Here is an 18,225-nt window from a genome sequence, read left to right on the forward strand (position 1 = left end):
AACTCCTTCATCATGCCAGGCCTGCAGAGATGCTCTGCTCTGCGCCCAGTTGGACGACCCAGCACTATAGTGTTCATACACAACAAAGCCTACGACACATCAAAATCTGAATTTGGATCATTGATGGTACCCTCAGAGAAATTTCTTGAATTCTGTACCCAGTGTGAGAAAGTGTTTCGAGCAGAGTTTGCCACCGGCAAAATGATAAGAAACAATATCTCCCAGATGCTTAATGAACAAATGCGTAGCTTGAGTCTGTACCAAGAGCTGAATGTGTGCTGTGAGCGGATTAAAGCCAAGATAGTGCCAACTTTTGTAAGTGTACGGATACACTATGCACTGAAGTTTCAAAACAGAGAGCTACATGAGGCAACAGTGAAAAGAAAATGCAGGAAAATGAAGAAAGTGGGACATGAATAAGTACAAGTCCTGCATCCACTCCCAGCCAAGTCCTGCATCCACTCCTGGCCAAGTCCTCTATCTACTCACAGCTAAGTCCTGCATTTACTCCCAGCCAAGTCCTGCATCCATTCCCAGCCAAGTCCTGCATCTACTCCCATCCTAGTCCTGCATCCACTCCCAGCCAAATCCTGCATCCACTCCCAGCCAAGTCCTGCATCCACTCCTAGCCAAGTCCTGCATCCACTCCCAGCCAAGTCCGGCATCTACTCCCATCCTAGTCCTGCATCCACTCCCAGCCAAGTCCTGCATCCACTCCCAGCCAAGTCCTGCATCCACTCCCAGCCAAGTCCTGCATCCACTCCCAGCCAAGTCCTGCATCCACTCCCAGCCAAGTCCTGCATCCACTCCCAGCCAAGTCCTGCATCCACTCCCAGCCAAGTCCAGCATCCACTCCCAGCCAAGTCCTCCATCCACTCCCAGCCAAGTCCCGCATCCACTCCCAGCCAAGTCCTGCATCCACTCCCAGCCAAGTCCTGCATCCACTCCCAGCCAAGTCCTGCATCTACTCCCATCCTAGTCCTGCATCCACTCCCAGCCAAGTCCTGCATCCACTCCCAGCCAAGTCCTGCATCCACTCCCAGCCAAGTCCTGCATCCACTCCCATCCTAGTCCTGCATCCACTCCCAGCCAAGTCCTGCATCCACTCCCAGCCAAGTCCTCCATCCACTCCCAGCCAAGTCCCGCATCCACTCCCAGCCAAGTCCCGCATCCACTCCCAGCCAAGTCCTGCATCCACTCCCAGCCAAGTCCAGCATCCACTCCCAGCCAAGTCCTCCATCCACTCCCAGCCAAGTCCTGCATCCACTCCCAGCCAAGTCCTGCATCTACTCCCATCCTAGTCCTGCATCCACTCCCAGCCAAATCCTGCATCCACTCCCAGCCAAGTCCTGCATCCACTCCCAGCCAAGTCCTGCATCCACTCCCAGCCAAGTCCTAGCTCCATCCACTCCCAGCCAATTAAGTCCTCCATCCACTCCAAGCCAAGTCCTGCATCCAACCCCAGCCAAGTCCTGCATCCACTCCCAGCCAAGTCCCGCATCCACTCCCAGCCAAGTCCCGCATCCACTCCCAGCCAAGTCCCGCATCCACTCCCAGCCAAGTCCCGCATCCACTCCCAGCCAAGTCCCGCATCCACTCCCAGCCAAGTCATGCATCCACTCCCAGCCAAGTCCCGCATCCACTCCCAGCCAAGTCCCGCATCCACTCCCAGCCAAGTCCCGCATCCACTCCCAGCCAAGTCCCGCATCCACTCCCAGCCAAGTCCCGCATCCACTCCCAGCCAAGTCCCGCATCCACTCCCAGCCAAGTCCTGCATCCACTCCCATCCTAGTCCTGCATCCACTCCCAGCCAAGTCCTGCATCCACTCCCAGCCAAGTCCTGCATCCACTCCCAGCCAAGTCCTGCATCCACTCCCAGCCAAGTCCTGCATCCACTCCCAGCCAAGTCCTGCATCCACTCCCAGCCAAGTCCTCCATCCACTCCCAGCCAAGTCCAGCATCCACTCCCAGCCAAGTCCTCCATCCACTCCCAGCCAAGTCCTGCATCCACTCCCAGCCAAGTCCTGCATCTACTCCCATCCTAGTCCTGCATCCACTCCCAGCCAAATCCTGCATCCACTCCCAGCCAAGTCCTGCATCCACTCCCAGCCAAGTCCTGCATCCACTCCCAGCCAAGTCCTCCATCCACTCCCAGCCAATTAAGTCCTCCATCCACTCCAAGCCAAGTCCTGCATCCAACCCCAGCCAAGTCCTGCATCCACTCCCAGCCAAGTCCCGCATCCACTCCCAGCCAAGTCCCGCATCCACTCCCAGCCAAGTCCCGCATCCACTCCCAGCCAAGTCCAGCATCCACTCCCAGCCAAGTCCCGCATCCACTCCCAGCCAAGTCATGCATCCACTCCCAGCCAAGTCCCGCATCCACTCCCAGCCAAGTCCTGCATCCACTCCCAGCCAAGTCCCGCATCCACTCCCAGCCAAGTCCTGCATCCACTCCCAGCCAAGTCCCGCATCCACTCTTAGCCAAGTCCCGCATCCACTCGTGGCCAAGTCCTCCATCCACTCCCAGCCAAGTCCTCCGTCCATTCCAGTAGTGCGGCCATTTTGGTGAGGGAAAAAATGGGCCTACATGTTTCAATAATTTGCTGGCCATGATGAGTGCCTATTTGGCAAATTATCATTTACTTATTTACGGATAAATACACTGCCAAAAAATTCCTCACGAAAAAAATTAAGATAAAGTGGTTTTGGAAAAATGTTGCAATGTGATGCCACTTCTGCAATTCTGAACAAAGTCTATGGAGAGGCAAGAAAACTTTTTAATTATTTCCTCAAAATTGGAAATGTTTCTCAGTCCCAGATTCAAGTCAAATATTATTTTTGCAATGAATGACCTTCATTGAGATGACATACAGTGGCGTCAGATTGCAACACGTTTTTACGTGGTTTTTGCCAATAGGCCTACCATTCTTATTTGTAAACATGTCATTTTCTTGGAAGTCTACCCCCCCCCCCATGATTTAAGGAACATGAACAAAGGAACAACCCCTCCGCCTGATATGTGCCCAATTTCCGGACGCCAGCATGATTAATAGTGTATCATGTTTATGTTCATGATACGTGTACATGTACATTGTACATACAAAGAATGTTTCAATAATTTGCAGGCCACATACAGTGTATTTAACTTTATTTGTGTGATATCCCTAATTTTTAACTGTATAAAGGTTTCACTCAAAAATTTTAACATAACCGGTGTATTAAAAACTACAATTGTTGAGGCCTTTTCCGACACAAATTTTGTTTGCTCACAAACTGAATTATTATAAAGATTTAATATGTATTTGTTGTAAACCAAAATGGCGATTGAATTTGAAACAAACACTCCGTACAGAAAATCAGAAGCGGTTGTGGCAAAAAAAAAAATAAAAAATGTGTCTATGTCGTTATCTTTTTTTGTTCCTGCGCACCGGGGCCAAATTAAGGCCGTGGGCAAAAACCCCAAAGGAGCCGGGCCCCCCTAATTGTATGTTAAATAAAAGGACAAAGCATACAGATCTGCAGATCACCGTCAGAGGTGGCAGCAAGTCATTTTTTGCAAGTCCAAGTCAAGTCACAAGTCATTAGGTCCAGTCACAAGTCAAGTCACAAGTCATTAGGTCCAGTCACAAGTCAGGTCACAAGTCATTTGGTCTAAAAACAAGTCAAGTCACAAGTATATTTGTCCAAGAATACGTTAAGTTGCACACGTTCATTGCACAACTTTAGATAAATACAACATGTAGCTTTGAATGAGACAGGAAAAAAACTAGTTATAGTTACTATTGCGCAAAAGAAACCGACACAAAACGGACGCCCAGTTTACAATTGTAGTTCACTCCATTACATGTATGTTTATTTCGTAAAATTCAAACATACAGATTGAAAATTCGTCAGCAGAAAAGAAAATGCTAAAGAGCACAGGAAAGGCCAACCTTGACCCAATGGCATCGAGCAATGCCATTATGCCCAACGAAAGCTTACCAAAATAGTTTTTCCAAGAACCTCCAGCTCCCCCCTTATGGTTGTCAATTTTTTTTAAATTTTTTTTTAGTCCCACGATTTGACCATGGTGATATATGAATGTGGCCCATTTTTTTGAAAAAAAACAAATTAAAAAAATATTTTTTTTTAAAAATCAAACTCAAAAATCAAAAAAAAATGGGAAAAAAAAGTTGTGAGCCGCGCTCCAGGCCAAAAAAAGGTGCGCCAGTGATGGCAAGACACGCTCGGCTGATGAACTCTGGGAACCTGGCAAAACGTATTTAAATCTCTGAAATGAGCAGATTTGGACAAAAATCCAACAAACAAAATACACATGTACCAGAAAACGGACGTTTCAATTATTCATTCGGCAGATGTTTTATTTCTCCACACAGTCGATCGAGAAAACAGTTTGGCATAGAATTCACAATTAAACAGCACATTATCATTATCTGTCTTACAGACTGCATAGTAAAAGTATGTGTAAAACGTAAATACATGTACCAGCAAACATTACATGTTCAATTCATAAATGTACAATTAATAAAGGAATGATTAGATAATCCCACAACTTTCCAAATAAATACATCTTTGGCCATCACCCCCACCAACAAAAAAATATGTAAATCCTCTTTTGTGTGGTATTTATAATGGGGGGGGGGGGGGGGGGAGATACCGTTACATGCAAAACATTCAAAGCCAGTCAAACACACCAAATTCTAGATATCCTTGCACTGATATCCATTTGACCATGCTCGGTGACGTAGATTATATCCCAACCAACAAAAAATGCTGGATCCTTCCTGTCATATAATTTAACCCATCCCTCCTCAAGAAAAGGATAAAAAGCAGTCACCTCCATGTTACATTGGTCAGAATTCCTCCTCCCCCCTGACATTCCCAAAGACATGGGCCCAATAGCATGGTTCTGCTAACCACAGAATTCTACGTTTGCGATCACCATTCTATGCCAACAGAAACATTCTATGCTAACCCTGTAAGCACAGAATCCTAGTTGCGAGTTGTACGCATGCAGATAAGCCAAAATTCCTCACTCAACCGTGATATCTACTAACCATAAGCATGGAATTTTCTGCTACAGTAAGCAGGGATTTTTCGTGAAATTCGGCCAAGACATTTAAGAGGCAGGTGACAGAGAACAGGGTAATTCGCTCTTTTCACACTCCGCCATTGGGCATGCTGAGCCTTGATCTGGCAACTTTACACAATAAAAATAGCCGGTTCAGTGATCTGAACCCCTACGCGGGAATCACTGAACCGGCTATATTTACTGGGTAAAGTTGCCAGATCGAGGCTCTGCATGCCCATGGCGGAAGTGAAAAGAGCGAATTCTAAGCCCTGTTTGATGTCTCTGCTTATCATAGCACAAATTTCTGTGCCAATAGTTGGAACAATTCAAAGGGCTGAGAAGATGTTTGGCATGTGATCCAGCATACATCGTGTTATCAAATGTTTATACAAGTTCATGTGCTAGTGGTACAAGCACAATATGGTAACCATAAACACATAACTCCGTCATAAGCTGAGCCATAACATTTGGTAAATCACGACATATATATGAGACTTTCTGACAAAATGAGACAGAACTAGGCAGAAATCGAAATGATGGTTTGCAGATATTAGGAAAGAGAATAAAATTCTCCTCACAATGCTTTTTTTGCACCTCAATCGGACTTTCCATTGACAAGTTATGGCTGTTTAAAGTTCACATCTATCAACATGTCAAAAAAGTAAAAAACTGAGAAAAAGCCCATTAAATGTTCGACTGTTTAGTAGTCGTGAAAATGAAAGATGCCAATTGTTTTTCATTAATAACACTTTGATTCAGTGATTTTTATACTGTTTCTTTAAAATATATGTAGAAGATATCAAAGATTAGAAATATCAATAAATCTGAAAATTAAAAAAGAAAAAAAAAACACATTTTTTTAAACATATTTGACAACTATATATGGCCTGCGCCCAGATCCATCTCATTTTGCTAGAATGCCTCACTTTTCATATACATGTAAAAGGCTTTTTTAATCCATATCTGGTGTATGACTCAAGAGACACAAGAGGAACTCAAAATTTTTGTATTCTGATATATTCCTTATGTCCAGTGCAAATCTGAGAAGAATATATATATATTTCAGAAAAAAAATGCTGTTTAAAAGAAGTTAACAACAAAGTCTTTTGTTTTCTTCTCCAGCATCTTGGCAAATACTGGCAGAAATGCTGCTCGGACGTACTTTGTTAGTCATCTGTCAAAATAAACTTGGTGGTATTTCTGCAAAATAAAAAGTATAAATAATGGGTAAATATTGCCACAGAAACAAAAGCTCTTTCTTTCCAGAAAGTACTAGAGATGGTCTATATTGCCATGGAAACCATCATATTTCTTCACCAATGGCAGTACTCGATGTTGGTGTGTGTTGCCATGGACAACCAAAGAAGCTCTTGAGATGAAGTTAGTTGCTATGGAAACCATCATATTTCTTCACCAATGGCAGTACTCGATGTTGGTGTGTGTTGCCATGGACAACAAAAGGAGCTCTTGAGATGAAGTTAGTTGCCATGGAAACTACCTCAGTACAATGTCTTCTCGTATTCGGCAAGTTTCCGTTTAAGCGTCTTGATTTCTGCATCCTTTTCAGACAACTTGGCATCCTTTTCAGACAACTTGGCATCCTTCTCAGACAACTTGGCATCCTTCTCAGAAAGCTTGGCATCCTTCTCAGAAAGCTTGGCACGTAAGTCCTTGATGATCTGATTGACGAAGAACAAAAGTTTGTAAGTGATAAAATACTAATATTGGATTTTGCCCAATATATTTTGCCTGATATATAGATAAGGGTCAATAGCACAGTACAGAGGTGCAGCATGTCAGATGTAGATGGCGTTGCAAGTCTGCATGATATAGCAAGGCAATTGTTGAGTACTGCGATTCAGGGCATAACATTTTTTTTTCACCCTATCAAGGACACATAGCAACCTCAGCTTTGCCTTGGTTGCCATGCATCCCTCAAGTGAACAAAAATATCCAATCCCACTTCAGTCAGCAACTGAAGACTGATGCTTTAAGCCCCGCCCCTTGATGTTTTGACCAATTACAGCCCTGTTTAATATTCCAAAAAGTCTGATCTGCATAAACACTTCTGTATGCCACGCCCCCGTCTGGAATATGCATTGTGGCATTGGAGAGGTAGACGTGTGGGCCATGTGGCAGCTTACCTCATCCTTGGATAGGAAGAGTGGTCCCTTGAGGACCTCCCTTGCATGGGGTCTATGGCAGCTATCGCAGTGGGTCAACTGGCCAATGGTCTTATACTGGTAAAGAAAGAAAAAAAAATTCTCAGGTTTGAGTTAATTCAACATTTGAAATAGTTAGGAGTGACTAACGACATAAGTCATTAAAAGATTGACTGTTAAACTCCAGTGTGGACCATATGTAGTTCCCACATCTCAGGCTCTGAGCCCAACAGACCACATTTTGTTTAAAATCGGTTAAACATCTGTGAATGGTTGTGAGCCAGCTAGTCTGGTTCCCTGACCTGACAATTCCCGACGTCTATAAATTGTTCCGTTTTTTTTTTTTCTGAAGTAGGGTCAGGGAACCAGACTACAAGAACAGCATGTTTTATTCTTGATTTTTCCCAGCATCCATGAACAAAAAACTTTAAACAGGTCAGCGTAACAACATTTGCTATAAAATACTAAGCCCCAAATCCATCCATTTCGGAAAATAACAGCAAAAGCAAATGTTGTACATTACCTAAGCTGCATAAATTTACATAATTCCGCATGGTTATCTCCCGGTATTTGTAAACATTTACTGCCTAGTGATATGCCGCTTTCGATTTTGACTTTTCGTTACACTCCTTCTGTAAATAGGCCTAAAGCATGTCAGATGTTTGAAGATATATCTTGTAGGCTCAACTCACCTGATCCGGCCATTTTTTATGAATTTCTTTTGGTATGCTGCCATCGCGGACCTGGCCAATGACTTTAGCACGCTCCATTAGGGTTGCAAAGGGGTGGAACATCTCAAAGAGGATAATACCAGAGCTGTACATATCAGACTGATTGGGAAAAGGAGTCACAAACATGGAAAACCATTAAATTTATACATGTATGCATAGTGTTATCGTTGCTTTTGGGAGTATATAGAGTTTTCACCGAAGAAGGTACAAGCACAATAGTAGAAATAGTAAATACCATGCGACATTTTCTCAGCTAATCAAGGGACAACAAACACTGGTGAGGTGTTTCATATTTGGTTTTTACCCTTTACCGATGTTATTTGTATACTCACTGTTAACCGAGGACTTGCCAGAGAAAAATTGTTGTGGGTTCGAGTCCCATTTCAGTTCTACCTTGTCAATTTGTCCTCACAGACCCTCGGAAACACTGAGTATACAGTCTTCAAAATATTATATCAGTACAGGGCAAAAACCCATCATTAAATGTATACCTCCCGGATGCAGAATGGTGAGGTGTTATAGTCATCAATTAAAATAAAAGGTTACATAATTGTTGATACAGTAGGTGTAGCAATAACCACTTTGGCTCCAATATAATGGCACACACCTTGCAATCATAGTTGGATCCTTTCAGTTGTTCTGGTGAGGCATAGGTGGTTGTACCTACTGCTGCTGTATGTGATGTAGCTTCACATCTCTCCGCTAAAGAAATCACACAAGAAATTACAGTGTTTTTATTTCATTTCTTTGTGCAGTTTTGCTGGTCCCAGAGGGCCGGCATAGGGTCCTCCTAGTACCTATCTCACTGACTGACAGCCTCAATGATTGCCACTTGTGAGCCAGGTAGTGCTTTCCCACAACACCAACAAAGTCTTGGGCGATTCCACGCAAAAGTGGACACGGCTGGAGAGTGGAAATTGTATGAAATCTTCCAAACTACAAGCATCACAATATCAAATGTGGTGTCAAGTTAAAGGGGGCAACAAGATCTTTCATTTGAGTGGTGTGCCGATGAGAAGGAATGTAGTTAAATGTGATTTTGGGTTAAAAAAAAACCTGTTTTGGGGGCTAAAATCATAATTTTTGGGAGCCATTTTGGTACTTTGTTTTAACGTATCTACCAACAATTACGTACTCGAGGCGCTAAAAGGCTCCAGAGAATATTCTGAATCAACTGAATAGAATTTGTAGTGGAGTGCTGTGGCCTCGTGGTTAAGGGAACTGGATTCGTGGTCTGCAAGCAAAGCTGCAGGTTGTGGGTTCGAGTCCAGCCTGGGGTCATGGTGCGTGTGCCCTTAGGCAAGGCACTTTGTCACTCATTGCTTCTCTCCACCCAGGAGTAAATGGGTACCTGTGAGGGCAGAGATGGTTATTGTGATTGAATTAGCTTGCTTGCGCCTAACAGGCAGCATCGGAGCTGTATACTCCCCAGGGAGCTGAGATGGTATTTGGAATGTTTCATGTGCCCAATGAGCAGGGGTAATAATGATGTAGTGCCTTGAGCACCAGTCCTGGTGGATACACGCACTTTATTAATACCCACTATTATTATTATTAAACCGGTACGATTAAATGTACCATTGAGGAGACACGTTATCGTAATTTCTTCGAACGGTGGGAGACATCGATCATTAGTCACAATTTTAGAGGATTGTAGAGGCACAATTTTATTGTCACAATTAGGTTATATTTGTTGCTCGTGGTCTAATTAGTAAAACAAACCGAAATTCGTGGAAAAAGGACAAGGGAATATTGGGTTAGGGCACATTTCAGTTTGAAAAATTTTGTGCACAAGTCTATGGGGATGTCTCCCAAGTAGGGAGACATGAAAATGTCTCCCTAATGACCGATGTCTCCCATCGTGCGAAGAAATTACGATAACGTGTCTCCTTAATGGTACCATTACACGTGTAAGTATCATTATTATTATTACTAATTTTGTGGACTCTGGGACCAGCCATATATTAGGCTTTTTTTTACACAAATTTTGAAAATGCATCACTGCTTTTCTACAATGTAAATTTTCTGGAAAAGGACTGAAATAGATGTAATACATACCCCAGACTCCATTAGGAATATCAGGATCTGATGTCATGGTCTCTACCACAAAATCCTCCTTGGCCAGACCAAAGTCACCAATCAGGACTTGCAGGTCGACACTGGATTCCTCCAAGAAGATATTCTTTGGCTGAAAGAGGACATGCACACAATGAAATCAACTGTAACTGATAGCTTAGAGCACAGTTTTAGATAACAATAATAATGTTAGAAAAAATATTGTGCTCCATTCAGAAATCATAACTTGACCAAAGCATTGGAAAGTTCAGTACGCTTGCACGCGCAAGCGTTGACACGATGCACATGCGTGCACAGTTGCTGTAATTTGTCAGATCAGTGTGCGACATCGCGTATAGCTGCAATCGGCTCAGTGAGAACGCGTCTCAGACGCTGAATTCAGGCCCCATTCAAAACATGATTCAGCAACTTTTGATTTGAAATTAAGATCCTAGAATGCTGTTTTTCTCGGAATATACAGCTGAAGCTGAGCTGAAACTTCATCAGGTTAGTTGTTCAGTACCCTTCTTTAGATTTTGAGCACTTTTGTTGCTTCAAACGAACAAAATGCACAAATTACAAATGATGGACTATATCTTTAAAGATTGGTGGTACAGTGGCTGTCTCCTTACCTTGAGGTCCCTGTGTATGAGACCCTGGGAGTGGATGTAATGCATACCATCCAGTATCTGCTTGAAGATGTGCATGTTGTCATGGGTGCTCACAACATCTAATGAGTCTAAGAGACGAGAAATAAAAAATGCATTCAACAGAAAGCAACAAAGGTAAAAAGTTCTTGCATACTGGTGCATTTAGCAGGCAACTCAAGTCCCCGTGCCTTGTTGCATCTTGTTGCATTTAGCAGTTTTGGGGGAAAATCCCATTCAAAGTTGATCACCGATAAAAGTAGTCGTGCGGCTCATCGCCAAATTTTTAAAAATTAAACCTACTCTCCATTGCAAAGTAGAGCAATTTTAAGACCCAATTTCATCAAAATTTCACAGAAACAAAAGCTCTCACTACATTTTGTGCACAGTTTCCACCCATCTGTTTTTACGAACTGTGAATTCAAGTTCATGGTCCACAGAATGCTCTAAGAGCATAGAAATTGAGGGCATACAAATTGTGATTTGGCCCGCGTACAGGTCTGCATCCTCAGAGTATGGACTCAAGTACCCCCTCAACGGTGAACAAGAGAGAGTGAAGGACATTTACATGTAAGCACAAGGTTGCACACTCCATACCAAACATGTTTGTTTTACATTCCCTAATGTGGACATTCCTTTGTTTTCGTGTAGTTTAGAAAACCAGTGAAAATAATCATTTAACTCACACTGTGAATTTCTTTCAACCCAAATTTTTTTCCAAGAATCCCTTTAGATCAACCTAACCCCAAAATACCTCTAAACCTGTTTTCCAGAGAGGGGAAAACCTTCCACACAACGTCACTGCTACCTGGTTTATGTGGACATCTTTTGTTCGAAAGTCCACACAGTGAATGTAATGCTTGTACATTTGTACACAAGTATGTGTGTATGCATGATATGTCCTTCACGCACTCTAAAGGTCCCCAAACAAAGAAAAACACAAAACTTATTACGCATTCTTATTTGCACTTCAGATGCTTAGTGAGAAGAACAAGAACATGGACAGTCTTTAAGGTTCTTACCCTTGACAGCATCTGTCTTGGTATTCCGATCTCGGAGCCAGTCGGACAGGGTGTTGGAGCACAGCTGCATCTGGATGTACAGATTCAATGTGAACACAGGGAAGGCGTTGACGCTGGGCACCAGACTCAAAGTCTGGGGCTTGTCCGGTATGCCATCCTGGCTCTTGGATCTGTGTCGTCGCCTCTGCCTGGGAGCTTTTGGTTTGGATGCATTGTCTGGCGTGCCATCTAGACTGACGATTTTACACTTAGATTGGATCTTGTGACCAGCTGGCTGCAGTTTGTTCTGTGGATAGCCTATGCTGGGCAGCTTGGATCCGAATGCACCGTGCATCACATCCCTGGGAAGCAACCAAGAGTTTTTGTTTTGGTCTGCCGGAAACTTACTCCGAGTGGCAGAGGCTACTTTGAGTGAACTGTTCATGGGATTTTTTGAGGTTTCGATGACAGGCACATCTAGTTCCTTATCCTTGACGCTCACAGTATCCTTTTTATTGAAGTCTAGGACATCATTTGGGTTTTCCCCACGACTGTTTTCAAAGGATATCTGAATATCAGAGTACTCGTCTTCGTCAAGGTTTGAATTCTTCGAATCCTGGTCTTGGAACTGTATGTCAGATTCGGAGAAGCTGTCCTGCTCGAACCAGTTCGTCTCTACTTCAGTCGTCCTTGACTCCGAATGAAAAGAATGCTGCCTTGTTGAGACTGACTGGGAGCAACACGTCTCCTGGAACAACTCTTTGCGAGTCTGATGAGACGAGTGTAGATGAACGTTAGAGGTCTGGGTCTCTGATGTTGACACTGAGACCATCGAAGACCACGCACTGACGGACAATTCTGATGTAGCTGTGAAATCTGTTGAATTCTGCATCAGTGAGGCTCTTTCAGTTTCTTTTCTTAAATTTGAAGGTGACTCACTGTCGAAAGACTGAGAATGATGAGATGCGTCCCCAGAGCAATGCACCCTGGGAGTTGTCGGTGAGTCAACGAGAGTACTGGTTGAATCACTAGGACTACGACTAAGCCGGCTGGGGCTACTAGCCACGGAATCCGTATGGGGATATTGTAAGTACTGGCTTAAAGGGGACAGTTTGTCATTGTCTTTCCAAATGCAAGGCGACAGTTGGTTACCGATGTCCTCAATCTTTACTTTATTCTTGTCCGTCGTTGAACTTTCTTGCTCGCTGGAACTTCTAGGGCTAAAGGATGAAAAACAAAATGAAAACAGAAAATCAAGAAGCTTGAGAAAGAACAATTCAAACAAACCAACAACTTGATTGAAATGGTAAACCACATGATAACACTAAATGCAGGTCGACAAGTTTTGCCCTTTTCACTCTGAAATTTTGTCCAGGGCAATTAGATTTTGAGCACTTTTGTTGCTTCAAATGAAAAAATGCACAAATGAAAAATGATCTACCTACCTTTAATTTATACTGTATCAGCTTATATTTTAGTATATTTGTCAGACTCACAAACAGACTAGACTTCAACACTGCCTAGCGCTATTTACCTTTCACTGGATGAGAAAGGGAGACATTTCATTGGGGAGACAGGGTCACGTCTGCCCCCTCCTTGGAAGCTGTGTTTATGATTAGAGCTTGCTTGCTCAGCTTCGATCCAGGACGTGTTATAGCCAACAACGTTGGGATGCTTAAGACTAGCTAAGAGCTGAACTTCCTTCACAAGCTAATACAAGATGTGGAGATAATGGTGAAAACATCTTTGGAAAAATTATGGGGGAAAAAACCCACAAAAAAACATTGGAAAAACAACTGCCAAAAAAAGCATTCAAAGTGGCAGCATGGTTGTGCTTTAATATGTTGTTCTTAAAATTTCCAAATAAGGAGATTTTTAGCACTACTAGCATGAGGCACCTAGATATGGCCGGAGAGGTGTTACACAAAACCTGAAGTAAAATTGTTGAACAAAATCGTTAGAAATCTGTGAATTTGTGACTTGTTCTGACTTCTTGACCGAAAAGTATATTCATGAATGGGAATAAATTATGTGCTTGGCCGCTACATTTACGAGTACATTATTTTTAATTGTCATTATCCAGGCCCCTACCAGCTTTTAAACGTACTTGTTTAAAACCAGCCAAGCACAATTATTTAAAGTATTTACAAAACGAATCCAGAATTGAATGCAAAGTAACATCCTTGGTAAATGACTGGAGTCCTTCTCATCATATGAATTCAACTTAATACTTATGTGTGGGATGAAAGCCTTGCTTACCTTGAGTGACTTCTCAATATTGGTCGGTTTCAATTTGATCTTCTTAATGGCATACAAACGCTGGTCCAGCTTGCTGCGCACCTGTGGACAATTCAAAATGTTGGCATGAATGAATATGTGACGTGTCATCACAAACTGAGCTTAAAGTCGAACTTTGCAAGAATTGGGATATTTGTTTATTTGGATTTATAGCAGAACAAGAGCTTTCCAATGTATAAAGACTAATTTTCTAGAATAATGGTCTAATGAACATATTTGGGATGGCACAAAAGCTTATATAACGTTTGTAGAAAGAAGAAAGCTCGGCTCACAGAACCCCCCCCCCCCCGCCATAGCCATCCCGTCATACGTATATTGGAATGTTGCAACAGCGCCCTCGCATGGTTGTGCACAAACCCAATATAACAGCACTTCACACAAGGCACAGGACCTGGGCCTAATTTCATAGTGCTGCTTAACAGCCAACTTTGTGCTTACCGAGCCTCCATCTATTTCATAGGAACCGTTAAGCAGTAAGCACAGCAAAAGCACGCTTAACCCCGGAAGACAACGTTGCTTAAATCAGTGACGTAACAATAGAAATCTCCATGTGCGCGCAACCGTTAGCATGAAATAGTGCTTAAGCAACAGCATGATTTTCTGTTATAGTAAGCACAACTGTTAAGCAGCGCTATGAAATTGGGCCCTGTTTCTGACCTTGTACACTCTGCCAAAGCCTCCTTTGCCCAGCAAACCAAGCTCCTCGAAGTCCGTCTGATACCGCGTGGTGTGAGAATAGATGATCTCCTCCTGTGTCATCCTGGGTAAGCGAAGTAAGGGACTCTGCATCTGGAGGAAAACCGCCGTCCTCTCCTGTTCCGTGCTCGGCAGTGAAAGCAAGCGAGGCTGTGTGAGGAGTAAACAAAATTAAGAAGAGGCAAACCTGGGGACTAGAGTGCACAAAATTCTATTCAATGCATTCACAGATTGGTTACTCACTAAGAAGTCCTATATTATCCTGCATCTAATGTGTACAGTACCCTGGATTTAGCCTGTTCATTGGCATAACAGGGTTATCCTATACAAAAGAACTGCCCAGGTCACAAGTGTGTCGGGGAGTCGGGGAGTCAGTCAGTCAGAGAGTGAGTCAGTCAGTGAAATTTTCCATTTTTTTTTCTTCACTTGATTCAAATCCAACTTGACGTAAAGGAGTCTGCACACAAAATGACTTTGTTGTTCCGGTCTGGTGATACACATTATTATCAGAAACACGCCACAATACCAATTTCCTTGATACCAAAGCTTGATGACATAAGAGCCTCGAAAAACTCCCTTGAATGTAAATTTTTATTGAATAGCCACGATACGAGATATGCAAGTTTTTTCATCTCCACTCACTGGACCGTTAATGACAATACTTCTTTTGACGCAATGGTAATAAGTCAAAGAATTCACTTGCAAGTGTGGATTCTTAATTTATGAATTCATTAGGCGCTGTGAACATTTGAACTGTGAACATTTGAAACGGCCGGGAAAACCTCAAGTTTCGCCTGTTGCACTTACCTCCGTGTCTGCCTCTTGTAGGTGTTGTAACGTAGCATGCATCATCTGTCTGAAGACCCTAGTATAATCAGCTTGCACTACACTGAATGTATCTATCACATTTAGTGACGGTAAAAGCTGGAAGAGGGACAGGAGGAGAAACAAACCTTCAGCTCAATAAATTCCACTTGACATTTTGTTTAACCCTGCTCCTAATAGAACTGTCACAAAATACAAAAAAAAAACCGACAGGGCTTTTGATAGTTAGGGTGACCTTGAATACTTTTACTGCAAATCTACAAGACCATACAGGGCTGCCACATTGGAAGGTGGGTAGTGTGGTCTTGTGGTTGGGGTTCATGACTCATGATCAGAGGGTCAGGGGTTCGAATCCAGCTGCCATATACATTTTAAAGGAGTACATGTATACATTTTAAATTGGTACCGGCACATACAATGTAGCTGGGGAGTAACCTGCGATGGCCAGGCATCCCATCCAGGGTGAGTAGAAATACTCTCGGCCGTTTCATGCCACTGAAACCGGAGATACATGTAAACACTGGCCTGATGGGCCACATTGGCTTGTAACAGCCGTTACTTTACTACTTCACTTTGAAGGTAAAGCAGTGAAGGTATATCTTGCTCTGCATTGTATATCTTGCACTATCTATGCACTACATTTGGGACAAAATCCCCCTCTGTCGTTCAAACTGTCCTACATGTATACTGCATCTAACTGCAGGGTGGCAATCCTTACGTTCAGTTTGTTCATCTTCTGGCAGATCAAGCGGAACATCGTGTCTTGTTTCTTGGAGTCTTTCTCGTATGCGGAGCAGACTTGATGCAGTAGGGACAGCAGCATCCCAGAATGCACCATGCTCTTGGGGTCCATCAGGGCCCCAACCGTGGCATCCGTGGCCTGTAGCTCATCCTCTGTGGAAGAAAAATTACTCACGTGGTCATGTCTAACAATTGAAATAAAGGATTCCTATTTGTTGAACATCAGTTGGTGCACGGAGCATTTTATAGCTCTGTGGTTGGTGCATGTGGAACACCCAATTTGTGTGCAGTCGTACAGCTAGTGCCACCCCCAATGCGAAATGAGTGACCTCGATACTAGAGTTTTCAGTACAAACATCTGGATTTTGACTCTAGTGACCCAATTTTCCATGTTGTGCAATAAACTGGTAGCCGGTCAGTGAGACCTACTAAAGTGTCACAACACAAGGCCATGAACCTCAGGCACATGTTGTTGCGAGGGCCTCAGGGACGAGATGACGTCTGTTGTTATGAACTAACTAACTAACTAAAAGAGAGACACAAGGACTTCAAGAGATGCTTGTCCACAGCCAAGAACCAGCAAAGTACAATTAGTTGAATCATGGCCATCACAACCATCTCCTCAAAATGTGAGATTAGCAAGGCATGAGCCTTTTTTACTGTTTCAAAAATGAGGCTTCGACCTCAAAGTGCCCCTGACCTGCAAATTTAACCTTAGTTATGCCAATTAACCTGAGTGGACCTTACAATTCAACTTGACCTCGTATCTAATTATATTATTCCGAAAACTCCACCCAACTCAAAAATTATTTTGACTGAAAGTTTGCTGTTTAAAGATGGACCAAAAGTTGAAAAGTCAACTGTGCGTGCAATACAGAAGTGCTATGCTCAAACTAGTAAGACAATAAAAGAAAAACAAGGCAAACAAAGAGACTCACATCCCAACTTTAATACAAACCAGACATCCTGTAATTACTCTTTGCAAACAATGAGCCAATTATCAGCTAAAAATGATGCCCTCTAGAAACACGAACATTTCATCATGTTCATGTGTTTGTAAAGTTTTCACAAAAGCTATCAAGGCAATATCATATTTCATAAGAAATAACCAAGAAAAGGCTAATAAAAGGGAAAAGGTAAAAACATGACAATCTTACCATCATTGTCATCGAAGTCGCTGATTGTAGACAGGTCTGACATCATTTTGCTAGATGTAGAAGCTCTGGAAACTAACCTGCGACTAGACTGTCACGTACATTGTGCGTACGTGATATTGAAAGTTCTGCAAGAATATGGTGAAAAAGTGGTCACTGGAAATAGCTGGAACATAACATTACTGAGAAAAAATGTTGCAACCTGACGCCACTTTTTTTTCTCCACTTTTTCAGTCAATGAGAAACATTTCCAATTTTTTCCCCTAGTCATGCTATTGGCACAATATTTTCCTTACTCTCCATAGACTTTGTACACAATTGCGAAAGTGGCGTCAGGTTGCAACATTTATTCCCATTATAGTGTATAAGGTTGACAACGTTGTACAACCACAACCAACCTCCCCCCCCCCTACCCCTCTCCCCAGCCCTTCCCAGCCCCCCCCCCCACCCCCCCCCCCCCCCCCACCCCCCAAAAAGCCCAAACATGCCATGGCCTAGCTGGAGTTACCCAGCCCTGAGTTTTATCATTGGGATGACAACCCAATGATAAAACTCAGGGCTGGGTAACTCCAGCTAGCCATGGCCAAACTCTGACTAGTTTGAGTCTGAGTGATGCCATGGCAGATTGAGTACACTTAGGACACTTTTAACATCTGAACTAGGCCCGTAAGCCAACAGATTTTGCATTAAAATAACACGTGGAAGAAGCAATTTCTCGAACAGTCTGTCTGAAATCTGACGTCGTCTGCTGCCACCCGAATTACATCATTGATATTCATTTAATTATTAACTTTTGTATTTAGCTTTATTTATAAATTTAGGTAACGTTTTTATTTAAAAGAAT

At 43.0% G+C, this 18,225-nt stretch overlaps 1 protein-coding gene across 1 annotated transcript; it reads right to left on the bottom strand.

Annotated features, from left to right (window-relative positions):
* Positions 1-5,284: 5,284 nt before the first annotated feature.
* LOC119739328 (eukaryotic translation initiation factor 2-alpha kinase 1-like) lies at positions 5,285-17,781 on the bottom strand. The gene is made up of 13 exons (XM_038214220.1): positions 17,385-17,781; positions 16,205-16,380; positions 15,469-15,585; positions 14,623-14,811; positions 13,927-14,007; positions 13,202-13,377; positions 11,689-12,887; positions 10,652-10,758; positions 10,023-10,152; positions 8,572-8,666; positions 7,926-8,063; positions 7,216-7,311; positions 5,285-6,750 (listed from the first exon to the last, which is right to left on the bottom strand). Exons 1-13 carry the CDS (start codon positions 17,428-17,430, stop codon positions 6,571-6,573), a joined length of 2,730 nt encoding a protein of 909 aa, XP_038070148.1. The 5' UTR covers positions 17,431-17,781; the 3' UTR covers positions 5,285-6,570.
* Between the last annotated feature and the right edge of the window lie 444 nt (positions 17,782-18,225).

Source organism: Patiria miniata, unplaced genomic scaffold, assembly GCF_015706575.1.
Source record: "Patiria miniata isolate m_02_andy unplaced genomic scaffold, ASM1570657v1 HiC_scaffold_30, whole genome shotgun sequence".
Classification (NCBI taxonomy): Eukaryota; Metazoa; Echinodermata; class Asteroidea; order Valvatida; family Asterinidae; genus Patiria; species Patiria miniata.

Bases quoted from the DNA above. Each gene is read 5' to 3' on its own strand.
- LOC119739328 (XM_038214220.1), bottom strand. From the start codon at position 17,430: ATGATGTCAGACCTGTCTACAATCAGCGACTTCGATGACAATGATG. The intron at 13,378-13,926 runs GTAAGCAAGGCT...ATCTTGTATTAG, and splicing joins ATATTGAGAAGTCACTCAAG to CTTGTGAAGGAAGTTCAGCT. The intron at 6,751-7,215 runs GTAAGCTGCCAC...TTCGTCAATCAG, and splicing joins TCTTCCTATCCAAGGATGAG to ATCATCAAGGACTTACGTGC.